Below are 20,616 nucleotides of genomic sequence, written 5' to 3' on the forward strand. Positions count from 1 at the left end.
ATTATTTATTTTATGCTTCTGAAATACTTTGTTCACTAATAGACAAGGTATATCCTACACAACTGCTAGATTTTAATGATCAGAAACAAAAACAAAGCTTAAAAGCAAGCAGTAAACCAGATTTTTTTGTTTCCAAGAATTAAAGTAAAAATAATTTAACTGGATAAAGCAGATTGTTTGGAAATTCTAATGTATTGGGTTGGATGTTTATTATTTATATATACTGTATATAGAAGCAAGGAATGCTTCATGCAATATCTTCTTGATAAGTATCAAGTGGAGACTCAAGTTTTGAAACAAAATGTTATAAAAAATGTAATTAAGTTTAAAACACATTAATTAAGAAACGACTTTCTAATACTTTAAAATAAATAATTTATCAATATCCTTCACATTAACAGAAACAACCTCTTACTTATGGAATATAAAAAGTAATTCTTACCAGGTAACATAGACAAAAGGTTAATTTTGCTTTGATTAAAAGTTGTATCTAACCATGTTCGTCCTTGAGTTTTATGCAATTGCTGAAGGCAGAGAAGAAAAAGTGGGTAATGTGCTCCACCTTCTAATGGTTCTGCAATTTCTCCAAGTAATACAATGTTATCAGCAATTCCTCTAGCAGAAAAACCAGCAACATATGATTTGACACGGGGAACTTCTGCCTCCAAATCTGACATCTGTTGAAACACAGCCTTCATTGCCTGTAATAGAAATACCATAAAGTTAACAAATGCAATAAATAATATAATTTATGTTTACATAAATTATATTATTTATTGCATTTGTCCGAGAAAATACACCATATAGTTTGTGTTCAAGTTGCAGAATAAGCACCGGCACGGTTTCATAAACACTACAAATTATAGATGTGTTAAAACTTGGTATATAAGCATATAGGTATTTATGTATAGGTGTATTAAAACTTGCATCACATCAAACTTTCAAATTTTTTAAAATTTTACTTTATTTTTGATTCTTTCTGCCCAGTGGAAATAAACTAAAGTATAAACTATAGTGGAAACTAAAAGAGCCTTTTTCCTCATTTCCATACTGGATTCAATGAAGCTAACAATAGGACAATTGGGTGGCAAGGGATAGAGTCCAGCATATGTGGAACAGACCATATCAAAAAATCTCTGGGGTTGGTAGCCTGGATTCAATCCTAGATCCTCAGAATGGTAGCCTGACACATTAACAACCTTGGCCATCCAGCTGCCAATTTTCAGCATTTTAATGCTAGGCTGGTTAACATCTCTAGATGATGTGCAACTGATATCAAAAATATAAATCAATCAATATCTCATCTTATCATCTATATTGTGAATTAAAATACAAGAATTTTTCTCCTACTTTATTCATTTACTTTTTTACAACATTTATCAAAATCGTATAAATCCAACACCACTCATTATTAATGTTTTAAATCATTTTTTGAGAAGCAATACTAATAAAAGCTTAATCTTATATTGACTAGATTTTATTTCTAAATCAGCTTTAACATTTGGCAAAAGATGCTTAGTTTATTTAGAAAAGCATTTATAACAGACCTTCAATACAATCCTTTCAGATCTATGCCAACAAATCTGTCAAACTGTTTTTTCATAACATTTTGAATAAAATTCAAAAAGAATTTTTAAAAGTTGGAAAACCACTTAGATCTGTAAAAGCATTTTAAAAAATAACTGACAACTAAGGAAAAAATTATTATTTGACAACTTAATGTTTTAGAATAAAATAGAAATACTTTACACTATTATTTTGGTTTTCAAAGAAGCTTTTTTGAACATTTTATTCCAAATGTAAAAATTCTTTAATCTTAACATGTAATTAAAAATGTTTCATAAGAAATTTTAACAGTTCATTATTGTATTAAAATCATTTCTATAAAAAACAGAAATTATTTATAATAAAATATATACAAACAGTTCTCTCTTTTCAAATAACCATTATCATGAACATAAATGCTTCTGTGTAACTTTCATCAATAAATCATACTATCTCAATCTCAAGACAATTTTTCACTTTTTATAGTTTGTTACTTAACCTATCTTACTAATTGCAATTAAGGTACTCTAGATTGATAAGGGATGTTAAAATCAGAAAACAGCGGTAATATTTTTCTATTATTGACTTAACAGTAACAAATAATGTGATGTTCAGCATCAATAAACAGAAAATTTATAATAAAATATAAAACATATATTAAAATAACTCAAACCTCTAAGAAAACATTATTATGAAGAACTCCATCCTTTTTCAGCATTGCCAACAAGCGACTAATGCATTCTCTGTCACTCTCAGATTTTTCTAACGTCTTCAACATAAACATAATTATGACATCTGCCAAAAACCTGTAAAGAAATTTATTATAAAAATAATTTGAAAGAATAAATAAATTCTATAATTTATTATAAAATAAAAAGAAAATAGTTTAATTTCATCAGACACAAAAATATGTATTAAATTACATATTGATTCAGTCTATAAGTCTTCAGTTAAAGTTATTTCGTAATGTTAACGAATTGTAGTGGTCCAGAGTGTCAGTTTTGACCACCAAAACATCATTCAAGTGAACACCCAGTCATTGTAGTACATCACGCAGGCATTCCACATCCCTGAGTTGTCCTCTAGTTCCAGTCTCCTAGAAGCTGAATTACAGGAACATGCCACCACTCCTAGATGAGGTACAATGATGTTTTGGTGGTCAAAACAACATTGTACCTCAGACACTCAATTGAGACTGCTATGATTCATTAACATTACAAAATAACTGCAACCAAATTGAGACTTATCTTAAAATATCTATAATATATTTCTAAATCTGACAAGATTAGAAAATCCACTTCAGTGATTGTTTTTTGCTTCAATCATTTTTAAATATTGAATTAAATTCATTATAGATTGCATACAATGTTAAACATATACTACAGTATACTGAAACATTTTTAATTGGAAAAAAAAAACAGACAAATCATCTGATTAATTTTCCTTTATATTATCAGGTCAGTCCATAAGTTTGTGCGTATTTTTATCTACGAAAAAAGCAACAAAAAATTTTAATTAACTTTTATTTCAATCTATAATGTATTTCACCATTATTTTCTACAGTTTCTTGCCATCTTGATGGTAGCTTTTTAATCCCGTCTTCATAAAATGATTTTGGTTTCAAATCAAAATATTCAGAAATAGCCTTTATTACATTGTTTTCATCCTCAAAAGTTTTCCCTTTTAAAAAATTTTTCAAACTGAAAAGGATGATAATCACTGGGAGCAATATCTGGCAAATATGGTGGATGAGGTAAAATTTCCCAGTTGTAGCTTTTGAGTTTCTGTACAGTTATTTTTGCAGCATGTGGTCTGACATTGCCATGTTGCAAGAGAACTTGCTTTCTGTTCACTAATGATGGTCAATTTTTTTTTCAATTTTTCATTTAAACGCTCTAATTGATCACAATACATTTGAGCTGTAATTGTTTGATTAGCAAAGTTTTACACCTGACATATCCCAGCTCAAAGTTTTACACCTGACATATCCCACCAAACAGACAAAAGAATTTTTTTTGGATGCAACCCACCTTTTGCAGCCAGATTTGGCTACTTGTTGTGATCTGTCCATTGCCTTTTTCTCGAGACATTATTATAGGAGATTCATTTTTCGTCTAAAGTAACCAGCCGATCAAGAAAAGGTTCTAAAGCATTACGGGATAAAAGATTTGTGCAAATGTTTACATGTTGTTGTTGGTTAGCTATTGACAGTTCGTGTGGTATCCATTTTCCTAGCTTTGAAACTTTTCTGATTTGTTGTAGGTGTCTATGAACAGTTCCATGGAATGAATTTAAACGTTCCACAATTTCATCAACTGTTAAAGATAGTTCTGCTTCAACTAGTGCAGATAGAGCATCATTATCAAAGTCAACACATCTTCCAGTACAAGCCTTATCCTCTACACAAAAATCATTGTTTCTAAATCTTTCAAACCACTTCTGTGCAGTCCTTGCACTAATTACAGCTTGATTATGTACAGTATTTCTTTTTTTTGGCTGCATTCTCACCACTTAAAAATAAAAAGAACAAAACATCTTTACATTCATCTGTTACTTCCATTTTAACAAAAATAAACAACTGAAATGTTCCCAATTCTGAACACTATTATATGAATAAGATCCAATTTAATACTTCAATGTAGAAAGTATCCCATTAGACTGACATTTTTAACAACAAAACAAGATTTTTCTCAAGGTCATAAAAATGTGTATGGACTTATGGACTGACCTGATATGTTGTATAGTATTATATTACATATTATATATGTAATATGGTTTAAATCATAAAATAACTCAAACAAAATAAAAAGTGATGTATCTATGAATGATATAGCTTTAACAACAGAATTATATGAAACATTCTATTACAAAGAAAAATAAAACTTGTAATTGAAAGGAATTATTATAAACTTTTCCAGCATGATCTTTTTTGTTTATATGTTTTTAACATGTGCAGAAAATAATGTGAATTCATCTTTCTGTGATAACAGTAATAACTGGACAGTTAAATAAAGTATTTCATTACAAATTTTATACATTTCATAAATAAAACAAATAGTTTCTTTAACTCTTTGCCCCCAAAGGTATCGATCGATTGGTACCCTTGCTTGTTAAGCAAAACTTCAAGGGTACCGATTCATCGTTACTTTGGTAAATATTGATTTTTGTAAAATTTATCAACAACAGATGTCAGCACTTGACGGCATCATCTTGTCTATCGTCTGTTTTACATATTTTTGTCCAGGTGGTGTTTTTGTTGACTTCAAAAATTTTAATTAATGCTTTTTTTTCTTAATTTATTGCTTTCTGGTAATTTTTTATTTCATTTTTAGCATATTCATGCAATAATATTACTATAATAAGTTTATTTAGCTATAATAAGTTAACATGTTACAAATATTCAAGTCGTGGTCTTCAGTTCTGATATTTTATATATTTTTTTTTTTATTTTAATCAAAAATATCTGCAAATGTTACATGTATTGCTACTGGTAATCATATATTTATTACAAAAATATATAATCTCATTCAATATGAAGTGAATAAAGTATATTAGTTCATTATATTAGTTGATAGCAGTATAAAATTTTGATTTCAAACAAATGTTTGATATAATGTGCGATAATTTCACAAAGGAATAAACGTACATGCATAAGTTTTATATGGAATTGTACAAAACCATGTTCTATGTCTTCCTGGCTCAGTGCCAGTAAACAACTAGATAACTAGACAATGTTAATTTTCACAAAATGTTACAAATTATCAAGTTTGTGTGTCAGTTCTGATATATATTATTTTTTTCTTATAAAAATATCATATTTAAAACTAAAGATATTAATAAATGTACCTGATTTTTTTCATATAGATATAATGATAATTTGATTTTTGGTGAATTTTTAAAATAATATCGCATGACTGACCTATATTGCCTTAGGAGGGATCACAAAATAAACATAAACAAGATGTCAGGGGTAAAGGGTTAATACCTGATAATAATTTGAAGTTATCAAAGTTTTGTCATAAATTTTATTGCATTAAGGCTGGGACAATAAGAACTGCTCCAACCTTAACAGATTCCAATAACTGAACTCAAAATATTACATGCCTCTCTTATGCAATTATTACACAATTCAAAACATAACTTAATTTAAATATATTAATAAAAAGAAAATGTTACATGAAAACCATATTAACAGTTGTTTTATAAAATAAAAAAATAAAAAACTTACTTTTTTGGTACTTTCATATCTTTGTAAGCATTGACAGCATTATCTGCATTTTGATGATTGAGATAATCACTAAGAAAATTTTCCTAAGAAAAGAAATGTCAATTATTTAAAAAGATTATAAATTTATATTTAATTATTGCAATAACTTAAAACAACTTTTGTAAATTGGAAACATTTAAAAATGAAAAAATAAGTTGTTTAAAACATAAGAGACGACTTTGATAAACTAATAAAAACACTTGATTAGATTTGAATATTCTGTGACATTATTTTTTAGTCATTCTATTAACACTATATATAAATTTCAAAAATTTAAATTGACAAGGTGTTTTATAAAACAACTTTTATGGTACTGTTTAAAAATTAATGAAATTTAAAAACACTTTCAAATTAATACAAATAAAATTTTCAATTCTTTTTATTAAATAATAATTCAAAATTTTACTTACAGCTTTTTTCATAACTTCCTCTTTGCTTGGACCTTGTTTATTAGCCTTGTTTTTATCTTGTGTAGATTGTTTAACTACAACCTGTGTCTTTTAAAAAAGAAAATCTTAATTAACATTATAAGTATACATAAATAAATAAATAAATACATATGTATGTAGATACATACAAATTCTACTGTATAATTTATAATTAAAAAGTTTTTAATAATTATTTTGTGTCTATCTTTATAAAATATTTCTTTAATACATAATGTAAGTAAGTGCTGTTAGAATTTGAAACTTTTGATTTATTTATATTCATTTAAAGCAATTTAAAAATATAATTTACCTCTTTCTGAAGTGAATTAGGGACAACGTTTGGTATAATAGCACCAGAAGAGAAATCTCTAATCACAGATGTATCAGTTCCTGCACTACCAGAAACAAGTGGGATGCTTGATACCACTGGTTTAGCAAAGGAACCTGCCATAGGCTTGGATTTCAACAAAATAGAGTTTTGGGCTGGTCGAAGACTAATCTAAAAGAAAGTAAATAAACAATAAAATTAATTTCTTTTTCTAACATTATTATTGAAATAAAACAAATCTTACTTCATCTAAATTGCCTGTTTGCTGTTGTAATGCTTTTTTCAAGAATCGTGGTGGGACATCACGATTAATAGTGGGACTACCACTAAAACCATGCATATGCTGATTCTGAGCTGGAGTTTGTCTTTGCTGTTGATAATTTGGAAATAAGTCACGATCACGATTCTGTATTGGTTTGTTACGATTCTGTCCGTAGAATGATCCTGTTCCTCCAGTAGTGAGGAATCCTAAAAATAAAAATCATTCATAAATTAAAAGTCAATTTCCCTAGTAGAAACAATGTAATCAAAAGTAATTAAATAGTGTGTTGTAAATAGTAACTAAGTTATTTTATGTTGAACTGCTAAAGATCATATTTATACTTTATTTTGATTATGATATGTTTAGTGAAATTAAAATATTTAATAACAAAAAAAGTTGAGATTACATTAAATTATGAATTAAACTTTTTTGCATTTTCATATATTCAATAAAGGAGTAAAAATTGATTTGTTAACATACTTTCCAGTCACATGTTACTTCTCAAACTCGTTGCCTTAATTTGGGTTTTCAGCATTTAAAATTGCTTCTCATAATATCCACAAATTAATGTTAAAGATTACATATACAGGAATTTAACATTTTATTTTATTAAATCACTAGCTGACCCGGCTACACGTTGTTGTGGCTCAAAATGTATCTATTATAAATGTATAACACTTCCCCCGTGGGGGGAATTTCAAAAAATCCCTTCTTAGTGTAAGTCTCTTGACATACCTATTAAAACGCAATCAAAATCGCATGCAAAATAGTATAAATAGAAGCTGAGTTCTTCACAGTAAGCCTTAATCCTGTCCCTTTCCCCGCTGGGGAATATTGAAAAATCCCTTTTTAGTGTATATTCTGTTGACGTAACCTATTAAAACGCAAAAAACCGCATCTAAAATAGTATAATAGAAGCCGAGTTCTTCATGGTAAGCCTTAATCCTGTCCATCTCCTCCAGTGGGGGGAATTTCGACATGTATATTATGTAAAAACACGTGCGTATTTGAATGCAACGTGGTGTCAAAATTTCAAAAGAATCGGTAGGAACAAACGAACGTTATATTTTATTCATATAGATAGATAGAAAATGATCTGCTTTAGTCCATTCTCACAGAAAAACATAATGCCTCACAGAAAAGCAAACTTAGGTCATTGGAAGTTAGCGCCATCTGTTGGACATAAAAGCCTTAATCCATATATAAATATATTTTTGAAAGGGGGGAAAAAATGGTGGTATTTACATATGCCAGAAACCTTTGCGGGAATGTATTAAACAACTTCCCAAAGTTTCATGGCAATCGGATAAATGGTGTAGTAATGCATGAAGAACAAACAGACAGACAGACATACATTCGTTTTTATATATATAGATTAGTTATTAGGATTCTGCAATAACAAATCTGCAGAAGTGAATAATATTTGAGTTTTAGAATATAAAATGTTTTAGGACAATGGCATATGATGCATCTTATTTCCACTTGGCATACACCATCAGATAACCCAGTATATGGTGTTAAAAATTAAACAATAATTTATAAAAGTTCACAGAATTATTAATTTTAAGCTCAAACATTTTCAACATTACACAATTTAGTCTTCAGAAGCCAAATACTGAAATAGCAGAACATAATTTTGAAATTTAATTGTTTGTCATATTGAACGTCATATATTCTAATGTTTTAAAATTATGTAACTTCATGAAATGAAAAGAATGGACTGGGTGGGGGTTTCTTTTTTATAACTAAGCTTAATCATGCAAATCTAGTCAAAATTCTGGAGGATGTACTGTACACTGAAGTTATTAATGTGGTTTAACTGCCTAATAAACAATGTTTCCCATACACAAAGCTGTTTGGAGTCAGTTAAGCTCTTAAGTAATTTTACGTCATTGTCATGCCTAAATTATCCTCCAACTGTTAACTGGATAACCCTATTAATTTAATCCCCACCTCTATTAATGTCCATCTGGTGCTCTCTAATACATTTTTAAATTTCTTTTGTGGTGGCACCAATATAATACACAAAAGTGTTGCTTGCCAGAGAAAGATGAAATCACTTATATCCCAAAATGTTCTAAGTCATGCCAAGGTGTCCTAACCCTCACAATTAGGCCTTCTTAGGGGAGGCATTTATATGTTATTTCTTGAAAAGAGAAAACAACCAATTTCATCAAAATAGTTGAAATGTACAAAATAGATGTGGTGTAATAGTTTTGTATATGTTTAGTGTATAGAGTGGTTTTGGGGAGTAATGCCTTGTGTATCTTATTAAATATAAACTTAATCTTGGTTGCAAGGTAACCTACTGCTTTCATATTCATACGAATTTCAATTATTGTAGTCTTATTTACTTATTCCAATTAATTTTGCCAATTAGTTTTTATCATCAGTATACGTGAGCCCAAAGTAATTAAAATAAACATATTTTACTCTATGCAATTGTTTGGTACAACAAGAGTTTGAAGTATTTTATTAACTAAATCCAATTATACTCAATTTCTATACACTTTTAGTTTAAATAATTGATATATAATATGTTAAGTATACAAATAAAAAGTTTAGATAAAAATTTTCAAAGAAATATTGTAAAAAATTACCAGTGTTGCTAAGTCCGCCACTACGATTTGGGCGACCCATATTACTTGAGTATGCAGGAAAATTGTCTGTGGGAATAACTCCTGGTCCAGTACCCAATCCCACTCCTAAATATAGATTTATATTAATAACAAAAAAAAAAAAATTTTTTTGAAATAATTTTAAAACAATGATTATATAAATCACCAATAGGAAGATGGCTAAAGACGTCATCCATTCCTCCACGCATTTTGCCAGCTAACATACCAGAAGAGGGAACAGGCATATTGCGGCTTGAAAATGCAGGAGGTGGTATATATACTCCATAGTCACGTGCTGCTTCTTCTCGAACTTGCTGGATTGTTTTGGGACCATGATCCGACAGAACTCTCCGGGGAATCCACTACAAAGATAAATTTTTGATATAAAAACATTATAAAATACAAAAATCTATAAATTACATTATTAGAAATTGTATAACAGGAGTGGCTAAACCTTGTCAGAGTGGAAGCCATACATCATGTATCAAAAGAAAATTTTTTAAGCGGCATCCTCTATTGGAATGATATTTTACTTACACACACACACACGTTTTAAAAGAAATTAACTCTATATATGTGTGTTTTAAAAGAAAATAAAAACCCTATATCCCTATATATATATATCCCTAGTCCTCTTATTTACACATTCAAGCATGAAATTGACTCCCATGCAATGAGAATCCCCTGCACCACACATCTAGCAATGTCATGATTTAACATGGCAAGTTCAAACAGGAAAACAGGAAGTGGCAGACAGCTATTTTTGTGAAATGCCATCCAGTGTTTCCAGATTGGAAAGTTTTTATTGACAGACAGAAAATATGGGAATTTTTTTGGGGGTGACATTTCCTTCATTTTGATCTTTTTTCAGTAGACTAAAGCATAAAAAAAATTTGACATGACAGAACACACAAAATACTGTTTAAGCATTGTGATCAAATATGTTATTTGGAATAATTCATTTAAAAAATTATTCCCATTTCTAAGTGACAGCATAACGTGTTACTTTTCCTTACCATACTCCAAACTTATAAGGCTGCCAGCACCTACATTAATTAGTACATAAAACTGGTGGCATTAAATAATTTAAAGTGACAAAAAAAAATATGTTAACAAATTTTGCTACTTTTTCTCTTTAGTGACCTCAAGTGATGATTACAAATAAAATCTTGTCTTTAAGTGTTACACATTGTGCTTCATTTGTGGTACAATATGTAACACTTAAAGACAAGATTTTTTTTTGTAATCATCACTTGATGTCACTAAAGAAAAAAAGTATAAAAACATCTGTTAACTCTCACTTTACAAATGTACTCTTACAGCTGCCCATTCAAGGTTAAGAGTTATGCTTACAATCTGCACGTATACAACACTACATAGTCAGAAAACTTTAAAAATTACACATGTATAAAGTTTATAAAAAGAAATTGTATAAGTAAATGGGAGCTGCAATAAGTATCTAGAAGCACTGCATGAAGTTTGCAAGCCACAGTTTGTTCACCATAGATATATAAGTTTGAAGTTTTTTCATATCAAATATGAGCAAAATTTTTTCTAATAAATATTTCTTTTATACTTTTTTACTAAGAAAAATTAATAAGTGATATTCAAATAAGTTTTGAAAAGGCATTTAATGAATAGTTAATCACAAAGTAATTAATCATTTCATACCTTTACTAGATGAATAATAAATAATTATTTTTAGTTTTTTTACTAAGTATCATTAAAAAAAAAATAATAATAATAAAAAAAAAATAAAAGATAAATGTAACCAGCAATTATTTATTATGACATCATGACAATGCTGAGCTAAAATTTTAAATCATACTTTTAATTTATTTATTTGAAATATATGCTCTGGATTTTAGTAGTCTTCCCCTGTACATCATACTTTTCCTGTTAACAATAGTGTCATGCTGATCATCTATTTAACTCCATTCTGGAGAAAACTTTTGAATTGAAATCAAGTGACTTCCGGTACTCTGTTCTTGAGATTACGGAAGGACAGACAGCCACCAGTGAAAATTTATAGGTCTGCAATTTGAAAATTGCTGTCCAAAAAGGAACCAAGATAAATGCTAAATTAGGATAATCATAAAATATTCAAATATAATTAAAATAAACTCAGTTCATAGGTTGCAATTTAAGCAAATAATTTACATGGATATCAACAAATTCTACCTTGTTCTGTCGTAATTCCAGCACATCTTGTAGCATGAAGCGAATGCGAGAGGGCAACTCATTATTGTTTGCTAAAGTTTTCATACGATCAAAGTACTGATCCATTCTGGCCTAAACAAATAAATTTCATGCCACATTATTAAAAAGCAAATCAAAATTAAGAACAACAAAGAAAAGAAAGAATTACCTTTGCCTTTTCGGTATCAAGACGATGGCCAACAGTCTTCATTATCTGACAGAGACATTCCAAGTCTTCGGCCATGTCTTTGAGACTTTGCCTCTTCTTTTTAAGCAGGAGCTGGTGTACACACTGATGGAGTATGGTCTCCTGTAACAAGCCCTGCTTACCCAATTCACCAATAAATTTGATATTTCCCAACATTTTGTGCTTGGCAACAGCACGTTGCTCTTCCTCTTCTGCAGAAAGAGGGCCATCTTTCTTATCAAAAGCTGTAATTAAATATCAAAATTAATTTACTGAAAAACTATGCAAACAAGTTTTTCTGGAAATCCTAAATATTTAATCCTCAACAATAATAAAAGAAAAAGAACATACAATATAAAATAAATATAAACATCTGTAAGCCAATAGTTATATTAAAGCCAAACAATTGCCAGATTAGATCGGGCTATATTACTGCTACTATTAATAATTAAATGCTAAGTAATTTGGTCTTGTGGTAGGCATTAGATGGTTAATTATAATTATTAAATTTAATAAGAGATGGCACCTAACACCTACATCTAGGCCAAATTACTAAGCATTTAATTATTAAGAATAGCATAATATAGCCTGATGTAATCTGGAAATTGTTTGGCTGTAATACAATATAACTTATAATTTAACAAATATTTATATTTCTCATAATAATTTTTAAATTTACTAAATTAATGAATAATTTCCAATCAGTGACAACACTAAAAAAAAAAAAAATAATAATAATACAGAATATTTATGATAATTATGTAATATAATACAATATGTATTAATAATTTTTACAAATTGAAGTAGAAATTATTACATTTTAGCACACCATTAGAATATAGTAATCAAAATACAATTCTATCAAATCAGACAAATCCAAGAGTCCAAGTGTATTCAATATCTCTGATGATAAAGCTTTCTTAGAACAGAATATACAGACTAAATGAAAACTCTACTTACACTATGATACAGAACATATAATTTGTCATATTTTAATTTAATTTTTGAAAAAAATAAATTGACTTATTATTGAATTTTATAATTTTATCAAAATGAAGAGACTGATGTCACAAAATTAACTTTCAGTTGACAACTAATTTTATAGTCATGTAAAAATACAATTCATAAATATTATATTTAATAAATTAAATAAACTAATATGATTTGACAAATGCTATTTAATAAATCTTACATGTTACTTAAGTATCTTGTAAAGCAATAAATGAATTCAAAACTACATCTGTTAGTATTACATCATTATCTGATACTTATCAGAAAACAAAAATTTATCACACAACTCATATGTAAGAAACTGTTGTGCTAGATTAGTTCAACTGACATTAGTTTTTGAGTCAATTTCCAAAGCACAATACTTTTGAGTTATATTTATATATTGTTTTGATTAATTTATACAGTTCTGGACCAAATATTCAGTTTCCAGAAAAAGTAGTACCAGAATACCACCTATTTTGAATTTAGCAGTATGTAGTACAGCTGTAGTTTACCAACACGTCTACCTTGTTTTGGTTTCTGTGGCATACAGATCACATGATGCCAGTTCCAGTGTGAATACGACATATGATGTGTTAAATATAATTTCATTCTTTACTTCCCATTGTTTATTTTATATTTTAAGCACATATTTAGTCTATATCCAGAAATCTGAATCACTTCTGGTCCCAAGCTTGTCAGATATTTGGTCCAGTACAGTATCTATTATTGATTTTTAGTATTTTAAAAATTAATATTAAAATTTGAAAAATAATAATAATAAACATATCCATAAAAAATATATCCTTAGAAAAATTAGCAAATAATATAATACTCGTTCTATCCGATTTCAAGAGATTTTAAGGCAAAATAAACCAAATAACAATCAAATACTAAGCATTTATTTTTGTTTTTAAACAAAAACGTAAATATAAATGCTTAGTATTTGACTGTTATTTGGTTTATTTTGCATTAAAATCTCGCAAAATTGGATAGAATGAGTATTATATTACTTGCTAATTTTTCTAAGGATATTTTTAAATTTATATATTTTGTAAGAATTACTGCAACCGATCCCATTACTTTTAAAGTTTGTTTTTTATATATATTAACATATCCAATTCTTATTTTATAATAGTTTTAAACTATTTTATGTTAAAATGTAATGTCATAAAAATGGACATTTGAAATTGTTACTATTAATGATAAAGCTATTTTATTTAAGAGATATTCAAATAATAAATTAAACCACTTATTTTAATTGTAAATTTATATTTGTAAAGATGAATTTGAATAATTTCTTATAAAAATCATTAAAATATTTAAGAGTTGAATATTAATTCAACAGTTTTATAAACACATTTATAAGATTCCTTTCTTGTACCATATTAAAATGGAAATTAAAAGATTTATTAAAATATTCTGAAAATTAATATATTGTCTAGACCCTAGATCAGCGGTCGGGAAACCAAGGCAAATTACCCCAAATGGGGTAATAAGGAGTTTCTCCAAAACCTAAAGAGTAAAAGTTTTCAATAAAATTATTGTGTTCCAAAATGATAATTTTATTTGGTTTGTCTATTATTTATTATTTTCATGATTCATTTTCAGTGTAAAATGATTCAATAAATAGTGTTTAATTTAAATTTGTATCAATTTTCTCCTTTTCAAAATGAGGGGGGTAATGTCAACTTGCACAAATATATTTTGGGGTAATGGCTAAAAAAGTTTCCTTTCCCCTGCTCTAGCTAATGCATCGCAAATAAAAATATATATTGGTATAAAAAGTTTACCTTATGATACAGTTTATAGTTATGTAAATAATAATATTAATCCATTCCAAACATTAATAACATGAAAAATTCTCACAATGAAAAAATCATCAAGTACACTCCACTCACCCAAGAAATAAGGCAACTGTGGAGAATGGATTAGGTATTTATTGTGCCTACTATCCTCTCTTCCATTGCTGTCACCACATACACTACACAAGAGTCTAGAAACTAAACCTTAATAAAAACAGGTACAAGACACTACAGAAAGTGCTGCAATATTGAATACACCACATTGCTTGAAAGTTTTTAGATTTTGACACACATACCAATAACACAGAAGCTTAATGTAATGTTTGGGTAGTTATGCCTTGACTTTAGTCAGGCATAGCACTTGGCACAAGTAACAGCTGAGTATCACATTTGCAACAAATAACAATGTATTTCATAGATTAAAAAAACATCATCGTTTTATAAAATTTTAAACTATCAAAATTTAAAAAAAATAATAATAATAAATAAAATTATCAATAACTATTTCATATCAAACCATAAATAAAAGAAAACAGCATGAGTCATACCTTCACTAGTCTTTCTTCTATTTTCAAATTCGTCTTGACACTTAGCTAAGAGAAGACGACGGAATGTCTATAATGTAAAAAAAAAGTGTGAAAAAGTAAAATAAAAAAAACCTTGTAATTTTTTCATTTTATAATTATATCAGAATATTAACAATATTTTTATATTCAATTTCTCATACATCAAACAATGAACATCAAAGTTCAATCTTAGATTTTCTAAATGTTTTATTGTTATAAATTGTTAAAATGGATCAATCTCAGCTTTATATAGTCTTGTGTAAAATTACACCTTTCTGGACTTTATTAAATTATAGTCTGATCAGACTGACTGTTAGATCTATAAATAAGTATATTTAATTAATTCCAGAATGTCTAGAAGAAAAGATTAACCCAGAGAGATTTTAATTATACACTATAACTAAATACCACCCTAATCTTGTTCCAAGCATATATTAGAATTATCATACAATAATAAAACAACCATACTGAGATAAATGATGATTATAGCCAAGTATGACTGAAAGTGTGTGAATGCAGCAGCTCTCCAGCTGGCACAATGAATTAATTTATGAATTCTATAATTTTTAATTTTACAAATATCTGAAGAGCAATAATCACGAATAGAGCAAAAACAGAATGTACTGTACCTTCCCAATTTACCATATTTTTATGGAATGACCGGCATGCTGCATAAAAACAGGAGACCAGCATGCTGGAAACCCCCGGGGTTACTGGCATGCTGGTTAAACCACAACTAAAATGTAAAATCAATTAATTAACAACTAGTTTTGTTAGATCTAGACATTAAAGAAAACATTCTTTCCAGTACAATAAAATAAAAAGATTGTAATTTGACTAATTTAAAATCAGGAAGTGTGTTTTCATTTATATGACAATAAAACAATTAGTGACATTAGTAGTAGTAGCAGCAGTAGTAGAGGGCTACACTGACTACCTCAAAAATAGCACGGTTTTTGAATCAAATATCAATAAAATACACATAAAAAAGTACTTTCAGAATTCCAAGAGTATTTTACATCACTAGAAAGAAGACAAAATAGAAAAATTAAACATATAATCATCATTCTGATGTAATGCTGACAGTTTCACAGTTTTAGAATAAAAACTGATTCAGTTTTACATGATGTATCTCTTTCATTTTTTTAATGCACCCTCTAGAGAGGAATGTATAACTTCACTTAAACTGACATGCTGACTTTTACCATACAGAAATATCTGATTTCATGGTCTGATTTCATGGTCATACACCAGCATGCCAGTCATTCACGAAAATATGGTATAAGGTTTGAATTCCAATCCAAATCAATCCTTTTCCAGATCATCTTAGTTTAATTTATTATATTTATTAAATTTGATATATCTCATTTTTTTTACTTTAGCCCAAAAATTTCCAACATTATTTTGCTTATATTTAAATATACATTTGAATAGGATGTTTGAATATATAAAAACATATTTGTTATAGTTTAAATAATATTTTCTGTCTTATAACAAATCATCTTCACAAAAAAAAACAAAAACAAAATTTGCTTTAAGTATAATTTCTTCACTTAAGGTTAAAGGAAGCCTAAATAATTGCAATACCAAGCTAAAACTTAACTGCTTAATTCCAGAATGAAACAGTCTCAACTGCAAATTATAACAATTCTAATAGTGAAAAACAATATCCAATTTAATACATTCAGCTTGCTGTTTCACACTACAAAATTAGTAATTTCATTATTTATACCATTTGTTCTACATTCATCATTATGAACAAATCTTCAATTAATCCAAATTTACAATTTGTTAGAATGAGTACAACAATATATTTAGTTACTGCCATTTTACTGTAGGGTTAACATACATGAAGCATGGCACCATTATCAATCTCATTACTAATTTATTATGTTTTCTCTTATATACTGTGAAGAGCCTTTGCTAAAACAGTACAACTGCTTATCTCAATGACAATTATCTTTCTGGATTCTTCATTAAAATTTCATGTCTCAGTTCTTCAAAACTGCTGTTGTTTATTTTTTCTAAAATAACATTTTCTAAATTATGAGTGCATTGTATAAGGCAGAGAATATGGTACATTTAGAAGAAATAAATTCATTTTTGTCTGAATAAGTAAGATAAAAGTTTTCATTGCTTTATTAAGATATTAGATTGCATAACAAATATAAAATTTCAGAAATAACCAATGATTGCCTTAAATATCAGGCTATAATCTGGCTAATTAAATGATATTAAAGGCTATTGTTGGTTATTTCTGTATACACATTGGGCTTTGAGTTGTTTATTATTTATAAAATTTCAAGAATTTTTTCATATTCATAATCAAATTTGAAATAAAAACAAAACAACAACATTGTTTTTTCATGTGCATATAAATATTTAATTAAATATAGAAAAATAAAGTTATAAACATTAAAGGAGAAATGCGATTTCTAGGAAAGCACGGGAAAAAATTGTAATAAGGCAGATTCATAACAAATTAAAAGTTTAAAACTTTTAAATGGTTTGTAGTCTATTTTACTACATTAATAAACTGTATTTTGTGTACCAAATACCTTCTATTATTGTACTGTAATTGGTATCTGTAGACAAAAATAACAAAATAAAGTAATAAGGTGATATAGATCATAACTAGTTTACAGCAATCATGCAATTTTATCACTTGCCTAAGTTCAATGACATTTAAAAGAATATTTTTTCACATTGCAATTGCAATTATAATGAATTTTTGATGATCCAGAATAATTACTAAATTTAGTTTCCATTGTTTAAAAAAAAAAATCATTCAAATAACTTTCTTTAATTGCTAAAAATAAAAATATGAAATAAAGGATTTACTTTAACTTACATTACTGCTGTTGTTATTGTTGCTGCTATGACTACTTGAACTATTTGAAGGAAAGTCAAAATTTGGGGCTTCTTCACATAATTTATGGCATAACTGCGCATACATAGAACTGTACTTCGGTTCATCTAAAGCTTTGTCAAAGATCTAAGTTAAAAAAAAATTACTTACATACATATGTTTACTTTTACAATATAACCAAACTATATAACTAAGTTTATTCTAGAAATAGACTTTTGTAGCAATTTTCATCACCTGTATTGAAAGCTTATTAAATCCAGAAAAAAGATCTCATTGTAATAATACAAAATAAATATAAACTGTATAAGATTACATTTCAAATATTTTGTAATTCTTGTAAAAAATTAAAAAATATAACCACTTTATTAACTAGCAAGTAAGTGTACATTCACACACACAATAATTCATTTTAAGAAACTATTAGAGAAAGGAAGATAAATAAATAAATATATATAATAATGTTAATTGATTGTAAAGTGGCAAAACTTAGTGAAACGCTTAGAATACAAATGGGTAAAAGAAACAAAAGAACTGGTTTCACAAGTGTGCTACTATCAATGAGTATGCACATTTAGTAGTCTTTTAGATACGTTAGACTAGTTATATATAGTTATATGTTAGAATAAAGATTTGTGTAGTTAAAGATCAAGTCCCATCATAGTCCCAACAAACTTATAATGAAGTTATAATCATCAAAAATACAATCTTTTATATAGTCTTAAATATTTCTATTATTAATATTGGTCTAATAAAATCATTAAAATGTCATAACGGAATTAGTGACAGAGAAATAAGACACTTTGCACTAGAAGTTGAAAATTATGACATGACATTAAAAATAAAACACACCCTATTTTCAGAGATACTAAAACCTGGAGGGAAACATCTCATATTTGAGTAAATATGGTGTATACATACACAAAATTATAGCCCAATTCCTGATGAATAACAAGTGCTGTGTCATTCAACATGATGAATACAAGTTTGTTCAGTTTCCCTAACATGATTAACAACATACTCATTCTTTTAATTTGTTGAATTAGACAAATTTTCGTTTACTAACTATAAAATATAAAAAAAACCTCATATATTCAATTTTAAACAATTTTTTTCTTTATTCACGTAATAAACACATAATTGAAAATCAAATTTAAATAATACAATTTCATATAATATTAATGTAATGAAAATCTTTTGTAAAAAATTATTCAAGTCTCTCTTAAAAAAAAAAAAAAAAAAAAAAAAAAAGAGTTAGTTTGTTTTTAGAATTATAGTATTAGAAACCATGATATGTAATGAACATTGTAGTTCACTTACCAGAAGTATTACACCTTTCAATATCTGAGTGGAGTCAAGTCCAATGCTGAGCAACTCCTCGCTCAGCTTGTGGAACTTCTCTGGTGTAAGCTTGTTGAGGATGCTATTATACAAAGTTTTAGTATGAAAAATTTTATATTAAAAACAAACAAACAAAAAAAAATCATCAATATACGTTACCCTCTGACTTTTCTGAAAACGAGATCATTTTTTTCTTCAGGGGTAATTGCATCTCGTTTTATGCTGCTTGGAGGTACCCATCTGCGAATGGCGGAGCCTACGCTAGTGGTTATTGGACGAGGAGGTTCGTCCCTGAAAAGAATGTACATAATCAATTAGTTAATATGCAAGGACATTCTAGTCAATTATATTTTCCTCATATTGAGTTATATGGCAGTAATGTCACTTTTTCTAAATTAGTGATTGATGTTTCAGTAATTTTTTTTACTCTGATCTTGTCATATCAATATTTTCAAATCATAACTAAATAACTAAAAGTCATATTGGTTAAAATTTCAAATTTTAACCAATATGACTTTTAATTAAAAATAAAATAATCACCATGTTATAACAATAAAAATTTGAATTTTATAAACGATACAATTTTTATTTTTAAATATACACTTTATCTCTAGTAAATCTAATTTCCAATTTGTTTTTAACTTGATTTTTCTTGATTGCAATATTTTATGTACTTTTATTTTTTAGAGGACTTTTATAGGCATTCTACATTTTTCGGCATATGGTAGCCTACAAAGAAAGGTCGACTTTGCCAATGGAATTGTTATTGCCTCAGAACGTGTGAAAGGACAAAAAATGGATTAAGACTCAACTATGTATAGTCTAAAAGAAATATGTATTTTTCTGTAACTTTCATATTTGTCCTGGCAAAAATTTTTATTTTTATTTTATGTATTTCCTTATAATTTTATCATCTCCAATATAATCAAGTAAATAATGAGAATTCATTTATAATGAAATATATATAAGAAAATAAATAATAAGTGTCCAAAATTAATATGCATATTCCAAATAAAAATCTTTTTACAATAATTAAATAATAAATGTGCTATTAGTTTCTGAACATATCTATTAATAATAATTGCAAATATAATTTATATAACTATATTAAATGTATAACTGAGAAATTCACTATGTATACAAGAATATCTGTATAATAAATTGCAGGAATGTCTCAAAAAGTAAGTCTTTATCTCTTATTACAAGAAGGTCAT

General features: G+C 27.6%; 1 protein-coding gene across 4 annotated transcripts in view; it reads right to left on the minus strand.

Moving 5' to 3' along the window:
• NAT1 (N-acetyltransferase 1) overlaps positions 1–20,616 on the minus strand; it is a 67,982-nt gene that overhangs the window by 6,592 nt on the left and 40,774 nt on the right. For 3 of the 4 annotated variants that reach the window (XM_067267504.1, XM_067267507.1, XM_067267506.1), the window contains exons 3-16: positions 19,562–19,693; positions 19,382–19,484; positions 18,047–18,190; positions 15,178–15,244; positions 11,817–12,079; positions 11,630–11,740; positions 9,615–9,810; positions 9,431–9,535; positions 6,813–7,036; positions 6,551–6,739; positions 6,223–6,309; positions 5,774–5,856; positions 2,219–2,351; positions 443–701 (exon numbers count right to left, since the gene is read on the minus strand). In XM_067267504.1, the coding sequence (XP_067123605.1) occupies positions 443–701; positions 2,219–2,351; positions 5,774–5,856; positions 6,223–6,309; positions 6,551–6,739; positions 6,813–7,036; positions 9,431–9,535; positions 9,615–9,810; positions 11,630–11,740; positions 11,817–12,079; positions 15,178–15,244; positions 18,047–18,190; positions 19,382–19,484; positions 19,562–19,693 (2,096 nt within the window). The remainder of the gene's footprint in view (positions 1–442; positions 702–2,218; positions 2,352–5,773; positions 5,857–6,222; positions 6,310–6,550; positions 6,740–6,812; positions 7,037–9,430; positions 9,536–9,614; positions 9,811–11,629; positions 11,741–11,816; positions 12,080–15,177; positions 15,245–18,046; positions 18,191–19,381; positions 19,485–19,561; positions 19,694–20,616) is intronic. The other variant, XM_067267505.1, reaches the window with a different exon arrangement.

Source organism: Centruroides vittatus, unplaced genomic scaffold (assembly GCF_030686945.1).
Source record: "Centruroides vittatus isolate TY-2023 unplaced genomic scaffold, ASM3068694v2 contig_3050, whole genome shotgun sequence".
NCBI classification, from domain to species: Eukaryota; Metazoa; Arthropoda; class Arachnida; order Scorpiones; family Buthidae; genus Centruroides; species Centruroides vittatus.